General features: G+C 32.9%; 2 protein-coding genes across 3 annotated transcripts; both read left to right on the forward strand.

The window, feature by feature from the left end:
• Positions 1 to 11,999: 11,999 nt before the first annotated feature.
• On the forward strand, positions 12,000 to 14,877 carry DEF8 (differentially expressed in FDCP 8 homolog). 2 transcript variants are annotated; one of them, XM_066728673.1, is made up of 7 exons: positions 12,000 to 12,728; positions 12,797 to 13,088; positions 13,158 to 13,328; positions 13,410 to 13,463; positions 13,597 to 13,838; positions 13,928 to 14,163; positions 14,246 to 14,877. In XM_066728673.1, exons 1-7 carry the CDS (start codon positions 12,531 to 12,533, stop codon positions 14,463 to 14,465), a joined length of 1,413 nt encoding a protein of 470 aa, XP_066584770.1. In that variant the 5' UTR covers positions 12,000 to 12,530; the 3' UTR covers positions 14,466 to 14,877. The 2 variants fall into 2 exon arrangements, with proteins under 2 accessions (XP_066584770.1, XP_066584771.1); XM_066728674.1 differs by lacking the exon at positions 13,410 to 13,463 and having other exon boundaries at positions 12,001 to 12,728.
• A 994-nt stretch (positions 14,878 to 15,871) lies between these two features.
• On the forward strand, positions 15,872 to 19,900 carry LOC136774406 (phospholipase A2-like). The gene is made up of 5 exons (XM_066728679.1): positions 15,872 to 16,148; positions 16,561 to 16,922; positions 19,129 to 19,282; positions 19,423 to 19,575; positions 19,689 to 19,900. Exons 2-5 carry the CDS (start codon positions 16,571 to 16,573, stop codon positions 19,795 to 19,797), a joined length of 768 nt encoding a protein of 255 aa, XP_066584776.1. The 5' UTR covers positions 15,872 to 16,148; positions 16,561 to 16,570; the 3' UTR covers positions 19,798 to 19,900.
• The last annotated feature ends 12 nt before the right edge of the window (positions 19,901 to 19,912 follow it).

Raw genomic sequence — 19,912 nt, forward strand, 5'->3', positions numbered from 1 at the left:
TTATAATCATCACTTTTCTTTCCCAAAGTTACACTTATCACAAATTAATCCGAATCATCACTACTTTTGACAGCTCATTCATTTCCTTCTGCTTCTATTTTCGAAAAGTGTGTAAACACTTTTACACCAAAATGGCGGATATGTCTCATTTTTTGTATCAAACTACCGGTAATGGCCTATTTTAAGTTGGCACTATACGATATTGACCAATCAGGGTTCTTGGATTTCATCATTCCGGGTGCTATAATCAACTAACACCAATCTCATATGTCCCGCCGTTAGAGAATCACCCTATCTATGTATTATGCATAGAGCATTTTTGACCAAGGATCAAGGTTGCCAAGTCCGCCATCTTGAATAGTACTACGCTCTATAGTAAGTGAATTTTGATATAAGGAATGCAGACTGCACAAAGTGTACTGCCAGCGGAAATACGTCAGTAGCCATCTTAAATGCAGAACGTAATATATCAAAAATTATATATATTATATTCACAGCCTGTCACCGTGAACGGCGTGAACGAAGACAAATGTTAGTATACGGAAAAATAAAGTGTAATAAAGAAATATTTGATCTATCTGATAGCTGATGTACTTATGGTATAAGTGAATAAATAAAATAAAAATGCTTTTCCTAAATTGATTTTTAATTTTGATAAAATGGTCAAATGTACCCATTAATAAATTAGATTTGGTAATAAATACAAAAAATGCGTTTTATTATAACAAATGAGTTGAGGTAAAATAAACTCAATGTTTTTATATTAATTTGTTAACAAATGCATTTTTTTATTTATTATTGAGTCCAATAGATTAATGGTTATTAAAAAAAAATTCCTTGTAATGAAAAAAAAAATGAAAAAATCTTAAACTTCACCAAGACTCGAACACGATCCCACCGCATGATAAACGGGAACCTTACAGCCTGCGCTACAGCGCTCACTTGATGCACCAAGAGCAAAACAGCCTTTTAAAGACTGACTACAATTCTTTCACTAACTCGTCATAAACGATCAAGAATTAGCTGCAATAATAAATACATTTATCTCCACAGCATTATTGCACTAAATTTATTATGTTTTTAATTTGAAGCATATATTTTACATGAAGATACGATACTTTAAGGCCATGCAATACTCTAAATACAAAACTATTCATATGCTCGTTTATCATAGTTATTCGACTACATATAACAAATATTATAATATTACTTAATTAATTTATGATAGTTGAGCATATGAATAGTTTTTATATAAAGTACTGAATGGTTACCCTTAAATTATCATATCTTCATGCAAAATGTATGCTTCAAATTAAAAACAATAAATTTAGTACAATAATGCTATGTAGATAAATGTATTTATTATTACAGCTAATTCTTGATCATTTATGACGAATTAATAAAAGAATTGTAGTCAGTTTTTAAAAAGGCTGTTTTGCTTTTGGTAAATCATGTGAGCGCTGTAGCGCAGGTGGTAAGGTTGCCGTTTATGATGCGGTGGGCTCGGGTTCGAGTCTTGGTGAAATTTAAAATTTTTTCATTTTTTTTTTTCATTACAAAGAATTTTTTTTTTAATAACCATTAACTTATTTGACTCAATAATAAATAAAAAAATGCATTTGTTAACAAATTAATATAAAGACATTGAGTTTATTTTACCTCAACTCATTTGTTATAATAAAGTGCATTTTTTGTATTTATTACCAAATCTAATTAATTAATGGCTACATTTGACCATTTTATCAAAATTAAAAATCAATTTAGGAAAAGCATTTTTATTTGCTTTGAGTTTTTAGGTAAACGCAGCACCACCTCACACGGATGAAACGTAAAAATGTCACGGTTAGGGGTAGTCGCTCTTCTTCTAAAGCCAATGTTGCCTGAAGTCCAAATCACACCTATGCTCTCCAGGCATAGTTGTGTTTGTACCGCTTCCCTTTAAATTTTCTATACTGCTGCTTGCTAGCGCTTATCTTCATTTTTGTTGCTAAAAGCTTGATTCTGGCATCACTGCCGTGTGGAACTATTAGTTTGCTAATAAAAGCAGAGGCTTAATTTTAAGAGATTGCAACATATAGTAATTAATATAGATACAATTGTAAAAAGAAAACAAAAATTTTATTTTACATATATTAACTTTAAATAAAATCCCACAAAGTACTGTAAAATATCTAACATGTTATATTATATATCTAATCTGTCAGCTTCTTTATTTTAATATTCATCTCAATTATCACAATTTGATCCTCAGCGATGACACAGTAACCACATTATGGTGAATCTATTCTTTTTTTTTAATGTTCGATCCACATAACTTCATCCTCAGCAGTGATACAGTAAACACACGTACATTACTATAATTTAATCTGAAACAAAATCCCACAAAGTACTATAAAACATCTTACATTTTATATTATATATCTATTCTGTCATTTTCTTTATTTATTATTGCATTTACCTAAATTGCTGACTCATTTATTTTAATATCTGTCTCAATTAACACAGTTTGATCCTCATCAGCGATGACACAGAAATAACATTATGGTGAATCTATTCTTTTTGTTTTAATGTTCAATCCACATAGCTCCATTCTCAGCATTGACATAGTAAACACTTTACAATAATTTAATCTAAAACAAAATCCCAAAAAGTACTATTTAAAATCTTACATTTGAAATTACAAATGTAATCTGTCAGCTTCTTTATTTGTATCGTATTTACCCAATGTGTTGACTTGTTTATTTTAATATTCATCTCAATTAACACAGTTTGATCCTCAGCGATGACACAGTAACCATTATATGGTGAATCTATTCCTTTCATTTTAATGTTCAATCCACATAGCTCCATCCTCAGTAGTGACATAGTAAACACATTACTATAATTTAATCTGAAATAAAATCCCAGAAAGTACTATAAAATATCTTACATTTTATATTATATATCTAATTTGTCAGCTTCTTTATTTATTATTGTATTTACCCAGTTTTTTCACTCATTTATTTTATTATCCGTCTCAATTAACATAGTTTGAATCTCAACGATGACATAATAACCACATTATGTTTAGTCTATTCCTTTATTTTAATTTTGAAAATCCGCATAGCTCCATCCTCAGCACAGTGACATAGTAAACACATTACTATAATTTAATCTGAAATAAAATCCCACAAAGTACCACAAAATATTTATATCTTACATTTTATATTATAAAATTTATTGTTATACTTATCTAAAATGTTCAGTCCTTTATATACTTTTAAAAATTATTTTTATGTACATTTTACAAATTTCGTCACTTTATTTATTCACTTATACCATCAGTATATCAGCTGTCAGTAAGATTAAAACTGTCACTTTATTTCTTTATATTACTTTATAACTTGCGGTATGTATGTACGATACAATAATACTAACATTTGTCTTGGCCACGGACCATGCATTATGTATTTTGAAATTAGTAATTATAAATATCTATATTGCGGTCCCTCTACAGTCTCTACCCTCTGACGTATTTCCGCCGACCAGTAGTATCAGCAGCGACTATAGCGTAGTACCCAAAATAGTACTACGCTATAGGATATGTCGCTTTTGGGTACTACGGTGGTACCGAAAGTACTACACTTGGCAACCTTGCCAAGGATGCGTTCCGAGTCACGCATATGCGCGCAGTAAGCACTTAAATTCTATAATAAATGTGACATAAACTGTACATTCTATGCGCTTCAAGCGTGATTGGGAATGCACCAAGGTTGCCAAGTGTAGTACTTTCGGTACTACCGTCAGAGATGAAACGGGAGATTGCTCATGCGAGGCAAGGTTGCCAAGTCCGCCATCTTGAATAGTACTACGCTCTATAGTAAGTGAATTTTGATATAAGGAATGCAGACTGCACAAAGTATACTGCCAGCGGAAATACGTCAGTAGCCATCTTAAATGCAGAACGTAATATATCAAAAATTATATATATTATATTCACAGCCTGTCACCGTGAACGGCGTGAACGAAGACAAATGTTTATTATACGGAAAAATAAAGTGTAATAAAGAAATAAGGAGTAGTGACAGCTTTGATCTATCTGACAGCTGATGTACTTATGGTATAAGTGAATAAATAAAATAAAAATGCTTTTCCTAAATTGATTTTTAATTTTGATAAAATGGTCAAATGTAGCCATTAATTAATTAGATTTGGTAATAAATACAACAAATGCGGTTTATTATAACAAATGATTTGAGGTAAAATAAACTCAATGTTTTTATATTAATCTGTTAACAAATGCATTTTTTTATTTATTATTGAGTCCAATAAATTAATGGTTATTAAAAAAAAAATTCTTTGTAATGAAAAAAAAATGAAAAAATTTTAACTTCACCAAGACTCGAACACGAGCCCACCGCATGACAAACGGCAACCTTACCGCCTGCGCTACAGCGCTCACTTGATGTACCAAGAGCAAAACAGCCTTTTAAAGACTGACTACAATTCTTTCACTAACTCGTCATAAACGATCAAGAATTAGCTGTAATAATAAATACATTTATCTACATAGCATTATTGTACTAAATTTATTGTTTTTAATTTGAAGCATACATTTTGCATGAAGATATGATAATTTAAGGGTAACCATTCAGTACTCTATATACAAAACTTCATATGCTCAACTATCATAAATTAATTAAGTAATATTATAATATTTGTTATATGTAGTCGAATAACTATGATAAACCAGCATATGAATAGTTTTGTATTTAAAGTATTGCATGAACATCCTTAAAGTATCGTATCTTCATGTAAAATGTATGCTTCAAATTAAAAACATAATAAATTTAGTGCAATAATGCTGTGGAGATAAATGTATTTATTATTGCAGCTAATTCTTGATCGTTTATGACGAGTTAGTGAAAGAATTGTAATCAGTCTTTAAAAGGCTGTTTTGCTCTTGGTACATCAAGTGAGCGCTGTAGCGCAGGCGGTAAGGTTGTCGTTTGTCATGCGGTGGGCTCGTGTTCGAGTCTTGGTGAAGTTTAAAATTTTTTCATTTTTTTTTTCATTACAAGGAATTTTTTTTTTAATAACCATTAATTTATTGGACTCAATAATAAATAAAAAAATGCATTTGTTAACAGATTAATATAAAAACATTGAGTTTATTTTACCTCAACTCATTTGTTATAATAAAACGCATTTTCTGTATTTATTACCAAATCTAATTAATTAATGGCTACATTTGACCATTTTATCAATATTACAAATCAATTTAGGAAAAGCATTTTTATTTGCTTTGAGTTTTTAGGTAAACGCAGCACCACTTCACACGGATAACACGTAAAAATATCACGGTTAGCGGTAGTCGCTCTTCTTCTAAAGCCAATGTTGCCTGAAGTCCAAATCACACCTATGCTCTCCAGGCATAGTTGTGTTTGTACCGCTTCCCTTTAAATTTTCTATACTCCTGCTGGCTAGCGCTTATCTTCATTTTTGTTGCTAAAAGCTTGATTCTGGCATCACTGCCGTGTGGAACTATTAGTTTGCTAATAAAAGCAGAGGCTTAATTTTAAGAGATTGCAACATATAGTAATTAATATAGATACAATTGTAAAAAGAAAACAAAAATTTTATTTTACATATATTAACTTTAAATAAAATCCCACAAAGTACTGTAAAATATCTAACATGTTATATTATATATCTAATCTGTCAGCTTCTTTATTTTAATATTCATCTCAATTATCACAATTTGATCCTCAGCGATGACACAGTAACCACATTATGGTGAATCTATTCTTTTTTTTTAATGTTCGATCCACATAACTTCATCCTCAGCAGTGATACAGTAAACACACGTACATTACTATAATTTAATCTGAAACAAAATCCCACAAAGTACTATAAAACATCTTACATTTTATATTATATATCTATTCTGTCATTTTCTTTATTTATTATTGCATTTACCTAAATTGCTGACTCATTTATTTTAATATCTGTCTCAATTAACACAGTTTGATCCTCATCAGCGATGACACAGAAATAACATTATGGTGAATCTATTCTTTTTGTTTTAATGTTCAATCCACATAGCTCCATTCTCAGCATTGACATAGTAAACACTTTACAATAATTTAATCTGAAACAAAATCCCAAAAAGTACTATTTAAAATCTTACATTTGAAATTACAAATGTAATCTGTCAGCTTCTTTATTTGTATCGTATTTACCCAATGTGTTGACTTGTTTATTTTAATATTCATCTCAATTAACACAGTTTGATCCTCAGCGATGACACAGTAACCATTATATGGTGAATCTATTCCTTTCATTTTAATGTTCAATCCACATAGCTCCATCCTCAGTAGTGACATAGTAAACACATTACTATAATTTAATCTGAAATAAAATCCCAGAAAGTACTATAAAATATCTTACATTTTATATTATATATCTAATTTGTCAGCTTCTTTATTTATTATTGTATTTACCCAGTTTTTTCACTCATTTATTTTATTATCCGTCTCAATTAACATAGTTTGAATCTCAACGATGACATAATAACCACATTATGTTTAGTCTATTCCTTTATTTTAATTTTGAAAATCCGCATAGCTCCATCCTCAGCACAGTGACATAGTAAACACATTACTATAATTTAATCTGAAATAAAATCCCACAAAGTACCACAAAATATTTATATCTTACATTTTATATTATAAAATTTATTGTTATACTTATCTAAAATGTTCAGTCCTTTATATACTTTTAAAAATTATTTTTATGTACATTTTACAAATTTCGTCACTTTATTTATTCACTTATACCATCAGTATATCAGCTGTCAGTAAGATTAAAACTGTCACTTTATTTCTTTATATTACTTTATAACTTGCGGTATGTATGTACGATACAATAATACTAACATTTGTCTTGGCTCACGGACCATGCATTATGTATTTTGAAATTAGTAATTAGAAATATCTATATTGCGGTCCCTCTACAGTCTCTACCCTCTGACGTATTTCCGCCGACCAGTAGTATCAGCAGCGACTATAGCGTAGTACCCAAAATAGTACTACGCTATAGGATATGTCGCTTTTGGGTACTACGGTGGTACCGAAAGTACTACACTTGGCAACCTTGATGCGAGGTCCCGAGGCAATCCCTACCGGTAGGCGGCGCTGGTGTTGGCAAACGCGTGTCTCAGGTCCATCTAACCCCTAACGCCATCTATCGGAAGAGACCACGAAGCACGAGCGTTAAGCTTAGAATAGGGTAAAACATATATGCATTGTTGCCAGAAAGCGGAATAAAGAGAGAGCGGAGATATTTTCTCGGACCTCTCTGTCTTTCTCGCTGTTAGCTTCTAGCAGAAGAGTCGAGGCAAAATCTTTCCGTTTCGCTTTGCCGAAAATCTACCAATATTCGATGTCATTTATATTTGCAGGCCAATGCCTTTATACATGATTTTTTCAGCATATTTATTTATCAGCATTGACTTATTTAAATCAATAATAAATTAAGGAAATGCGTATTTGATATATAATAATTATTTTAACTATAATTTCATCGTTATATTTCGCTTATTTCCGTAAAATCTGAATTTCTTTAGTTTATTATTGATTATTGTAAGTCAATGGCCATTAAAAAAAATTTAATCTTAAAAAAAAAAAGAAAAGTACCGTTCAGGAATCGAACCCGGACCCACAAATCGCCACGCTATTACCTTACTGCCTAGACCACGAGGCTTCTTCAGTGCACCGTAAACAGATAGTCTTTTTAAGGGCTTGAAATCTTCTTTTAAACCATATAAATAAACGAAGAACCGACATCTTTATTCATTATTATTCTATCATAATGGTACACAAATTAAAGAATAATTATATAATGTAGATTTTCAAAATCTTTTCCAATAACCAAGAACGGAAACTGCGAGCGTTGATTATTTATCTTCGTTCTTGGCTATTGGAAAAGCTTTTGAAAACTATTCAAAATATAATTATTCCTTAATTTGTGTACCATTATGACAGAATAATAATGAATAAAGCTGTCGGTTGCTCGTTTATTTATATGGTTTAAAAGAAGATTTCAAGCCCTTAAAAAGACTATCTGTTTACGGTGCACTGAAGAAGCCTCGTGGTCTAGGCGGTAAGGTAATAGCGTGGCGATTTGTGGGTCCGGGTTCGATTCCTGAACGGTACTTTTCTTTTTTTTTTTAAGATTAAATTTTTTTTAATGGCCATTGACTTACAATAATCAATAATAAACTAAAGAAATTCAGATTTTACGGAAATAAGCGAAATATAACGATGAAATTATAGTTAAAATAATTATTATATATCAAATACGCATTTCCTTAATTTATTATTGATTTAAATAAGTCAATGCTGATAAATAAATATGCTGAAAAAATCATGTATAAAGGCATTGGCCTGCAAATATAAATGACATCGAATATTGGTAGATTTTCGGCAAAGCGAAACGGAAAGATTTTGCCTCGACTCTTCTGCTAGAAGCTAACAGCGAGAAAGACAGAGAGGTCCGAGAAAATATCTCCGCTCTCTCTTTATTCCGCTTTCTGGCAACAATGCATATATGTTTTACCCTATTCTAAGCTTAACGCTCGTGCTTCGTGGTCTCTTCCGATAGATGGCGTTAGGGGTTAGATGGACCTGAGACACGCGTTTGCCAACACCAGCGCCGCCTACCGGTAGGGATTGCCTCGGGACCTCGCATGAGCAATCTCCCGTTTCATCTCTGCTACCGTAGTACCCAAAAGCGACATATCCTATAGCGTAGTACTATTTTGGGTACTACGCTATAGTCGCTGCTGATACTACTACTGGTCGGCGGAAATACGTCAGAGGGTAGAGACTGTAGAGGGACCGCAATATAGATATTTCTAATTACTAATTTCAAAATACATAATGCATGGTCCGTGATCCAAGACAAATGTTAGTATATACATACCACAAGTTATAAAGTAATATAAAGAAATAAAGTGGCAGTTTTAATCTTACTGACAGCTGATATACTGATGGTATAAGTGAATAAATAAAGTGACGAAATTTGTAAAATGTACATAAAAATAATTTTTAAAAATATATAAAGGACTGAACATTTTAGATAAGTATAACAATAAATTTTATAATATAAAATGTAAGATATAAACATTTTGTGGTACTTTGTGGGATTTTATTTCAGATTAAATTATAGTAATGTGTTTACAATGTCACTGTGCTGAGGATGGAGCTATGCGGATTTTTAAAATTAAAATAAAGGAATAGACTAAACATAATGTGGTTATTGTGTCATCGTTGAGATTCAAACTATGTTAATTGAGACGGATAATAAAATAAATGAGTGAAAAAACTGGGTAAATACAATAATAAATAAAGAAGCTGACAAATTAGATATATAATATAAAATGTAAAATATTTTATAGTACTTTCTGGGATTTTATTTCAGATTAAATTATAGTAATGTGTTTACTATGTCACTACTGAGGATGGAGCTATGTGGATTGATCATTAAAATGAAAGGAATAGATTCACCATATTATGGTTACTGTGTCATCGCTGAGGATCAAACTGTGTTAATTGAGATGAATATTAAAATAAACAAGTCAACACATTGGGTAAATACGATACAAATAAAGAAGCTGACAGATTACATTTGTAATTTCAAATGTAAGATTTTATATAGTACTTTTTGGGATTTTGTTTCAGATTAAATTATTGTAAAGTGTTTACTATGTCAATGCTGAGAATGGAGCTATGTGGATTGAACATTAAAACAAAAGGAATAGATTCACCATAATGTTGTTTCTGTGTCATTGCTGATGAGGATCAAACTGTGTTAATTGAGACAGACATTAAAATAAATGAGTCAGCAATTTGGGTAAATACAATAATAAATAAAGAAAATGACAGAATACATATATAATATAAAATGTAAGATGTTTTATAGTACTTTGTGGGATTTTGTTTCAGATTAAATTATAGTAATGTACGTATGTTTACTGTATCACTGCTGAGGATGAAGCTATGTGGATCGAACATTAAAAAAAAAGAATAGATTCACCATAATGTGGTTACTGTGTCATCGCTGAGGATCAAACTGTGATAATTGAGATGAATATTAAAATAAAGAAGCTGACAGATTAGATATATAATATAACATGTTAGATATTTTACAGTACTTTGTGGGATTTTATTTAAAGTTAATATATGTAAAATAAAATTTTTGTTTTCTTTTTACAATTGTATCTATATTAATTACTATATGTTGCAATCTCTTAAAATTAAGCCTCTGCTTTTATTAGCAAACTAATAGTTCCACACGGCAGTGATGCCAGAATCAAGCTTTTAGCAACAAAAATGAAGACAAGCGCTAGCCAGCAGGAGTATAGAAAATTTAAAGGGAAGCGGTACAAACACAACTATGCCTGGAGAGCATAGGTGTGATTTGGACTTTAGGCAACATTGGCTTTCGAAGAAGAGCGACTACCGCTAACCGTGACATTTTTACGTGTTATCCGTGTGAAGTGGTGCTGCGTTTACCTAAAAACTCAAAGCAAATAAAAATGCTTTTCCTAAATTGATTTGTAATATTGATAAAATGGTCAAATGTAGCCATTAATCAATTAGATTTAGTAATAAATACAGAAAATGCGTTTTATTATAACAAATGAGTTGAGGTAAAATAAACTCAATGTTTTTATATTAATCTGTTAACAAATGCATTTTTTTATTTATTATTGAGTCCAATAAATTAATGGTTATTAAAAAAAAAATTCCTTGTAATGAAAAAAAAAATGAAAAAATTTTAAACTTCACCAAGACTCGAACACGAGCCCACCGCATGACAAACGGCAAACTTACCGCCTGTGCTACAGCGCTCACTTGATGTACCAAGAGCAAAACAGCCTTTTATAGACTGACTACAATTCTTTCACTAACTCGTCATAAACGATCAAGAATTAGCTGCAATAATAAATACATTTATCTCCACAGCATTATTGCACTAAATTTATTATGTTTTTAATTTGAAGCATACATTTTACATGAAGATACGATACTTTAAGGGTGTTCATGCAATACTCTAAATACAAAACTATTCATATGCTCGTTTATCATAGTTATTCGACTACATATAACAAATATTATAATATTACTTAATTAATTTATGATAGTTAAGCATATGAATAGTTTTGTATATAGAGTACTGAATGGTTACCATTAAATTATCATATCTTCATGTAAAATGTATGCTTCAAATTAAAAACAATAAATTTAGTACAATAATGCTATGTAGATAAATGTATTTATTATTACAGCTAATTCTTGATCATTTATGACGAATTAATAAAAGAATTGTAGTCAGTCTTTAAAGAGCCTGTTTTGCTCTTGTTACATCAAGTGAGAGCTGTAGCGCAGGCGGTAAAGTTGCCGTTTATCATGCGGTGGGCTCGTGTTCGAGGCTTGGTGAAGATTAAAATTTTTTCATTTTTTGTTTCATTACAAAGAATTTTTTTTTTAATAACCGTTAACTTATTGGACTCAATAATAAATAAAAAAATGCATTTGTTAACAAATTAATATAAAAACATTGAGTTTATTTTACCTCAACTCATTTGTTATAATAAAACGCATTTTTTGTATTTATTACCAAATCTAATTAATTAATGGCTACATTTGACCATTTTCTCAAAATTAAAAATCAATTTAGGAAAAGCATTTTTATTTTATTTATTCACTTATACCATAAGTACATCAGCTGTCAGATAGATCAAAGCTGTCACTACTCCTTATTTCTTTATTACACTTTATTTTTCCGTATACTAACATTTGTCTTCGTTCACGCCGTTCACGGTGACAGGCTGTGAATATAATATATATAATTTTTGATATATTACGTTCTGCATTTAAGATGGCTACTGACGTATTTCCGCTGGCAGTATACTTTGTGCAGTCTGCATTCCTTATATCAAAATTCACTTACTATAGAGCGTAGTACTATTCAAGATGGCGGACTTGGCAACCTTGGAATGCACCCCAAGCAACTGCAAAGCGCAGAAAACTACCAAAAAAAAACTATTTTCTTCTTTCCTCCTCTTCTCTCTGTGCTAATTCTTATTCTCACAGCTGATTGTCGAGCAGGCCGAGCTGGGCCGAGCAATGTCCGTGTGGAATGGTGTGGAACACCGACCGATACTAGTACTACCATGCATGCACCGATAGCACACCGATACACACCATACCCTACACAACCCCACATACCTATTGTCACTATATATACACATATCTACATACCATGCCGTAAAAATAGGCACCGTTTGTTACATGCAATATAAAAATAAATTATTGCAATCGTACATACATGTAAAGAGCCATTTAATTATCAATCCAAACGCCTGGATCTATAAAGAAAATAATAAACCAATGATCGCAATATAGTTTAATTTATTGATATTTATGCAGTATCATGTCAGTTAAGATTATTGTTTTTGTTGTGATCTGTTATAATTGAGAAATATGGTGGACGTTAAAGAAAATATGAATGACAGTCAGGATTTAATTTTGGAGCCAAATATTCAGGATAAAGAATCCTCTCCATCAACACATTCTTCATCATCCGATTACACAACAGGAGAAACAGATGACAATACCGGAGGCAAAAGTGCAATACCAGCTAGTTTAAAATCTATGGAGCATCTTCTCATGTTATCTAAGGTATGTGATGGAATTAATAGATTAAAAATTAGATATCGTCTATTATCATTTTGTTATTATTTAATCAGGGTTGTACCTCATCTGATCTCGAGGAAATGATAGCGAAGTGTAAAAGCATGGTATTAGAAAGTTCCGAATGCTCAGAAGAACGTAGGTGGCTTGTCAGGCGTTTAATTGAATTACGATTAAGATTGCAAGAACTAAAAGAAATACCTGATGAAAGCTTACTCGAGACCCAAGTAATTTTTGGACATCATCTAATACCACAAAGGTATATGATACCACCTACGGGGCCTGTTTATTGCGATCATTGCAGCGGGGCCATCTGGACTGTGGTTCAATCATGGTACATGTGTAGTGGTATGTAACCCATACAATTATAATACTGGCTGTCAACATTGACTCTTCGATTAAATTCTATTTCCATAGATTGTAAATTCTGTTGTCATTGGAAATGTTTAAGTTCAATTTGTCGAATGTGTGTTCATGTTATTGCTAGCGAAGCCAATGGTTATACATATACCAAAGACATATGTCCAGAAAAGGGCCTTTCAGGACAAGGATATCGTTGTGCAGAATGTAGGAGACGTATAACATTCAGTAAGTTACTTATGATTTAAATATTTTCCATCTTATATACAGTTGCGCATGCAAATTGACAATTACTACTCTAATTGCAAGCTGCCTCTAAAGGATTATCTTTATACTGCTTTGGCAGCCCATTTAAATATACAGGTAAAGAATAGAGTTAATTGATATAGTCGTGCTTTATCCAAAAGCGTTTAGGAGTTTCTTTTTTCATCGATAGCAATTTTTTGAATGTAGCATAAAAGCTTGTATCAATATACTGCCTCTTTCATCTAAACAGAATCAACGTGGACGGAGCCAAGAATTTGTGATTATAGTGGACTATACTTTTGTCATAAATGTCATTGGAATACAATGTGTATCATACCTGCAAGGGTAATTAGAAACTGGGACATGGAACCTCGGCGTGTTTCTAGAGCAGCTGCTCAGCTTTTAGCATTGCTTGAAAATCGACCAGTTTTGTCTTTAGAGACTCTAAATCCAATGTTATTCACATTAGTTCCAGATTTATCTTTTGTAAAAGTAAGTACTTTATTTGTACATTATTATTGTAGCATTTATTTTAAGTGAATAAAAGTTAAAATTGTTTTACATGGCGTCGTTATTTACAGCGAATGAGAGAGGAGTTACAGCTAATGAAGCAATATTTAGTTCTCTGCCCAGAAGCTACTAGTAACGGGCTTCCATGGAAAACCAATTTGAGATCACATATGATTGAAAATTCAGGAAATTACTCGATCAAAGATCTCGTTGATCTGCAAAGTGGCAAATTGTTAGAAGAAATTCGAACAGTGCACGAAGCCATGCATTGTCATATCACCGAGAAGTGTGAATTATGTCGAGGAAGGTAATGTATAAAATAGCATTTGATTACTTACTCGCTTAAAAGTGCTTGATTAAGAAATCCTTTGATTTTAAACGATATTTAGGGGACACCTCTGCGAGCTATGTGGCAATGACGAAGTTATTTTTCCATGGGATGGTTGTGCAATAACATGTACGAAATGTTTAGCTATTCATCATCGTGCTTGCTGGTCGAAGAAAAATCAAAATTGTTTAAGATGTCTGCGTTTAGAGGAGCGACGTGCAAGGCGGAATCTAATCGCAGAAGGTGAGGACGCATTAATATTGGAACTTGGTGAAGGATGATGCGTGTGTTGTACAGACTATACGCGAACAAACCTCCGAATTGTTGTATCACTTTTTTCTGCTTACTCTATAATAATAATAATAATACACTTGTACATATATTTATACGTTGTTTGTAAAAAATCCAATTTTGCAATAAACGCAAATACGGAAAAAACAAAAGAAAAAAAAGAGAAGGAAACGGCATTAAAATTTGGTACTGGATGAGGTACTGATACTTTATACATTTGTAACAGGACGATGTAGTGCAATTTTTTGTAATATTTTGCAATAATTTTTTCCGCGATAACTCTTTTATATTGGAATTTCTATTAATGATTTTAACATGCAAGCATTTATTTATAAGCGTATAGCGTTTGTAAAACTTGAGCTTTTCGAGCGTTATCATGAATAAACTTTTCTCTTCAATTATTCCAAGTGGATGTAAATTTGGGATTGGAAGAATGAAAGAGTTAAAAATTAAGCAAAAATAAGTAAAATTGTCCAGTTTTTCTTAATAGAAAATAATCGCGATTGGAATGACTGGTCAGTTTTTCAAAAATGAATTGAGCAACGGTTGAGAGATTTGGTGGCCATGATTATAACGATGAGTTTAATTAAGAACAAGGACACTACTTATTGGTAGAAGATGAACGCCGGTTTTGTGAAATGCACGAATCAATCGTATATTTAAATGGAAAAAGGAGTGACGAAAGAGAGTCGTTCTTAAGAAGGATTGTAATATCTTATTTAAAAAGATTATTTGAACTAATGAAACATTGTCAAGCCACAAGTTGTTTTATGATTTACTTAAACATGATATTACTCGTTTGATCGTAGAATATTTTGAAGTTTGAAATGGAACAATTGTCACGTTTTGTTAAATTGTATACATTTGTTGCTTGTAGAACGTTAAGCGCAATCTTGATGGGGACGTGCCGAAAATTGTCAAAATGAACTGAGCGTTACCCGAGAGGCCGGACAGATTTGAATTTATCATCGCAACTCATGTATCAGAAAACTGTTAATCTATACACGAACTTTCTTGTCGAAGCTCTCTCGACGTTGAATGATTTTTCGGAAATATAGATAGCTCCAACAGCTATTTCTTACCGAGCTGTGAGACATTGAAATGACAAAATAATTGTATATTGATGTGCATGCGCGCGCGCACGTGTGTCCAATTAGAAAGAAATATTGTAACAGAGAAACACGTTAAGCGCATAGTTGCATGGAATTATGGACATCTTTTTCTTTGACTGCAACAAATAATTATACACCGCGTGTGTCGGGTATCTTTTTGGGAGGGCAGCTGGCAGTGTGCGGCATTTTAATAAATGTTATATCGATCTCTGTCGTGCAATTTTTATCGTCAAGTTTTTCACTTCATTTGTACTATCTATTTGTAGATGAATTAATATTGACTCGCGTTACATGATCTGGAAACGGTAATTTTCCAATTTATCATTGGGGTGTCCTTGACATTTACGCAGATGTGAGCGAAGCGAGGCTAAGCTAAGCGTGTGTGGCGAGGCGAGGCGAGACGAGGCGAGGGTGATTATTTTCCGGCTACACGCGCGCGCGCGCGCTCGTACCTCCAAGAAATAAAGTATCCGCGAGACGCGCCAAAGTTCTCAGTACGCGCAGAACTCACTCGGGTTGTCGGCATTGGTCAACTTCCATTAACAATCGAACATCAAACAGGTATTCTCTCAGGTTGTTTAAGAGGGCGCGCACCCGCGCGCCAAAATTCCTAACCCCCATACCACGTCCTTATATATATATATATATATAGCAATTCTCCCTAATTGTAACTTTGATCAACGCGATATAATCTGCGCAATAAATTCTGCATTTCCCTTTTTTCCCACCCTTTCTCGCAATCCTTAAATATATAGGCTGTAATAAATTGATATAATTATTTGGTTCCGAACCCTTTCCCCCTCCACCACTGCCTCTACACGAATCACAACTATCACAAGGGCGGAACGTCCGACCAATGGAAGACGTTGACGAAAAGTCGAAAATAACCGGCAGTGTAGACAATAAAATACACACAGCACCGTTATAACTAATTCTTGTTAATCGTTTGGTTTTTCTTGCTTTTACTCGACAGAAGGTTGAAGATGAATCTTCCTCGAACAGGACTATTTGTATATTTAATAGTATGTGCCTTTGTCGGATATACGAAATGTGCGGAATACGAGTACGGGGGGAATGACTATAATGACGATAACAGCAGCAATGACAACTATGTGGACAATTCGATCGACTTGGAAAGGACTGGGATTTCCAACGCTGAGAAATTATTGAAAGCCCTCGTCATTCCTCTGAACATCCTTGGGAATGGCGTTCGAGATTTCTTTTCCAAGATTCCCGGGGTCAATCGTATTATTCCGCCTGCCGGTGAAGGTCGTTCCGGAGGAGTTGGTGAACTCTTGAACAAGGTCAAGGACAAATTTAAGGCAGTTTACCCAGGTAACTTTCTCTCTCTTCTCTCTCTCTCTTGGTCCTTTCTCCCCAATCGTTGTTTAGCGGAGTAAACTCGAACGACCTTTTCTCTTATCGCGTTAATCATGCATGCGTCGATCCTTGTAGCTGGCCCGTCGTTCCTTTTCAGTTTCTCATCTTTTATTGCCCATTAATCCGATTCGTCTTGCTTTGGCAATTTCTGCTTCGCCAATTGGAAATAATCTTATTTGTGTAGTAACTCGCGAGAGATTGGCAACTGTGTAATTCTCTATTATTTCTAATAACTCTGTAGTAAAGGCTTAAAAAAAAATGGTGGACTTGTCTCGTTCATCGAATTTATAAATAAAATAAATTGCAGTGTGTCCTGCGTAATCGCTTTTTGCACAAATCATATATAATTAAAATACAAACTACCTTTCAAAGGTTTTGAAACACCAAAGTGAAGATAGATTCAACTTGAAATTTTTCCATTTTCGATCAAATTTTTTTACAGATTTCTGCATGTCGATGCGGTTACGCATATTCGAAAAGATATTTTTTCAAGGCTTTTCCCCAGTGGCATATGGTTTAACAATATATATATAGTTTAATTGTTTCACTTTTTAAATGTGCAAAAACTTATGAAGCAAATATGTCAAATACTTGTCCATTTTACAATTACATGCATCATCAAAAGGAATAATGACGTGTACGTTTCAATGAGCAAGAAGGTTTAACACGATTTTCTCAATAGTTTTTTTCGATCGAGACGTGCATAGGAAGAAATTTCTGTCTTTTGACCAAAAAAAAAAAACAGAAAAAATACAGTTATAAAAGTGTCATTATAAAACTATGGTATTTTCAATGCTTAAATGTTACTCGCAAGTTTCCAAAAATTTATAGAGAAATGATAAAAAAGGAAATGTTATACTTTTTTCGAAGCATTTGAAAATTGATTGTCTTTTCTATAGATATCTTGTAACTAGAACAGATAAATTACATAGCATCGGTATATTATGCTAATAAGTATGCGATAAATATGCCACAAAACACGTTGATCATATTACTCGAATAAGACAGTATAGATTATCAACTCTACGCAAGACATAATAAATAATGTATGTTTAAGTACTGGTAACAATAATTGTTTATCAAAGACTCGTGCAAAAACTCAAATTATTCCATTTGGAATATCCCCCTGATGTATTTGAAATCTCCAAGCTATTCGCAGTATTTAATGATGCCATTTATCATAAAAATTGCTACAAATTGTTTTACGATCAAACGATAGCGATTTCCTCCCTCTATGCACGTGTCTCGATCGAAAACTATTGAAAATCCATAATTGCAAATATTAGTGCATGGGAAGAATGTAGACGCAACTGCGCAAGGTGAATAAATATTTCAAGTAATTACAATATCATGTACAGGTTTTGCTCATTTTAAAGGTGAAAGGAAAAGTTAAATTAGTTTAACCACAAAGAGGTTTGGAAATGCCTTGAAAATAAGCTTTTCGAATGCTGCCAAGGAGGCAAGGAGGCCCGTACCTGTGTCAATCCCACAATCTTGTCAGCCATGCGAAGATAGAAAAGTTTCAACTTGGTTGTTTCCAAACTTTTGGACGATAGTATGAACGGTATGGGTGTAGGTCATACATACAAGTATATATATATATATATATATATATATATATATATATATATAGTGCACCTCGCGATTAGCATTTGTTTTTCTCGAATCGTAGTAATGAATGGTCTTTAAGTATGGGTAATTATGCCTGTTAATTGCTTAGATCCTTTGCAGTGCTGCTGATAGGAATCTTGCAGCGAGTATAATAATTAATTAGGATTATATTTTGTATGGGGAGACTTTCCGGAATCATTGATCAGCTGCATAATAATTGCACTATGTAGCTATGTTTGTAATAATATATATATATATATATATATATAGGGATCGCTATTCGCTCGTCATTACTCAATTTACTAGGCAGCCGAGAGCCGAGAGGACAGTATTTCTCAAGTGCAGCGCACATTTTAACCGGTTTCACCTTAACGAGTCTTTATCCGGCATTGATCTTTTCTCCACTTGTCGCATGCGCGTTCGCGTTATAGTTATAATATTAATATATATCGAAAGCATGCATCGAAATGTTAAAGAAATATTATCATTTAGTAATATTGCGAGGGATCGTCGATCGAGCCAATCTAATCGAATAAGCTGCCTCTTTCAGGAACTTATTGGTGCGGCGCTGGTGCCGTTAGCGATGATTCTCTTGGATTGTTTAAAAAGACAGACGCCTGCTGCAAGGAACACGACAATTGCCAGCAGAATATTCTCACCGGTGAGCAACGCGGTCGCCTGATAAATAATGGTCTTTTCACCAGGTATTTATATATAGTTACATGAAAATTATTCCTTACGAATAATCATCATCATCATCCATCTGATAATGGTCCGCCTCTTGGCACATGGCATTTATATATGTATATATATATATATATATGAAATTGATTGATTTATGCAGATCGAGCTGTGATTGCGACTCGAAATTCTACAGTTGCTTGTTGAAAGTTAATTCGGTAATCTCTCACAAGATTGGAGTGACTTACTTCAACATTTTACGACCCCAGTGTTTCTCGAACGAATATCCGGTGACAGGATGCGCTTCGAAAGGAAAGTAAGTGAACATTGATTTCTTCTAAAATGCACTTTGCAGTTTGTTCGATAAACTATATACATATATGTATTATGGCACGTACCAATAAGTTCTCGTTGCATTATTTTTTCTAGAGCGATCTTGGGCGAGAGGAAGTGCGAGGAATACACTTTCGACTATGGCAAGCAGAAGAGTCTACAGTGGTTCGACAATCCTGATTTCCCCATTGTTGGAAAACAATGATCAGGCTCCTTTGCTTTTACAAGCACAGTTGTTATGATTACATCACACTGATTGTATATATACCAAAGGCTACTTTAAATTAATAAATCCAATGAATGAATTTTTTCAAGTCTCA

This window comes from Prorops nasuta, unplaced genomic scaffold, assembly GCF_024137725.1.
Source record: "Prorops nasuta isolate Cenicafe-Biocafe unplaced genomic scaffold, Cenicafe_Pnas_1.2 PNAS00006, whole genome shotgun sequence".
NCBI classification, from domain to species: domain Eukaryota; kingdom Metazoa; phylum Arthropoda; class Insecta; order Hymenoptera; family Bethylidae; genus Prorops; species Prorops nasuta.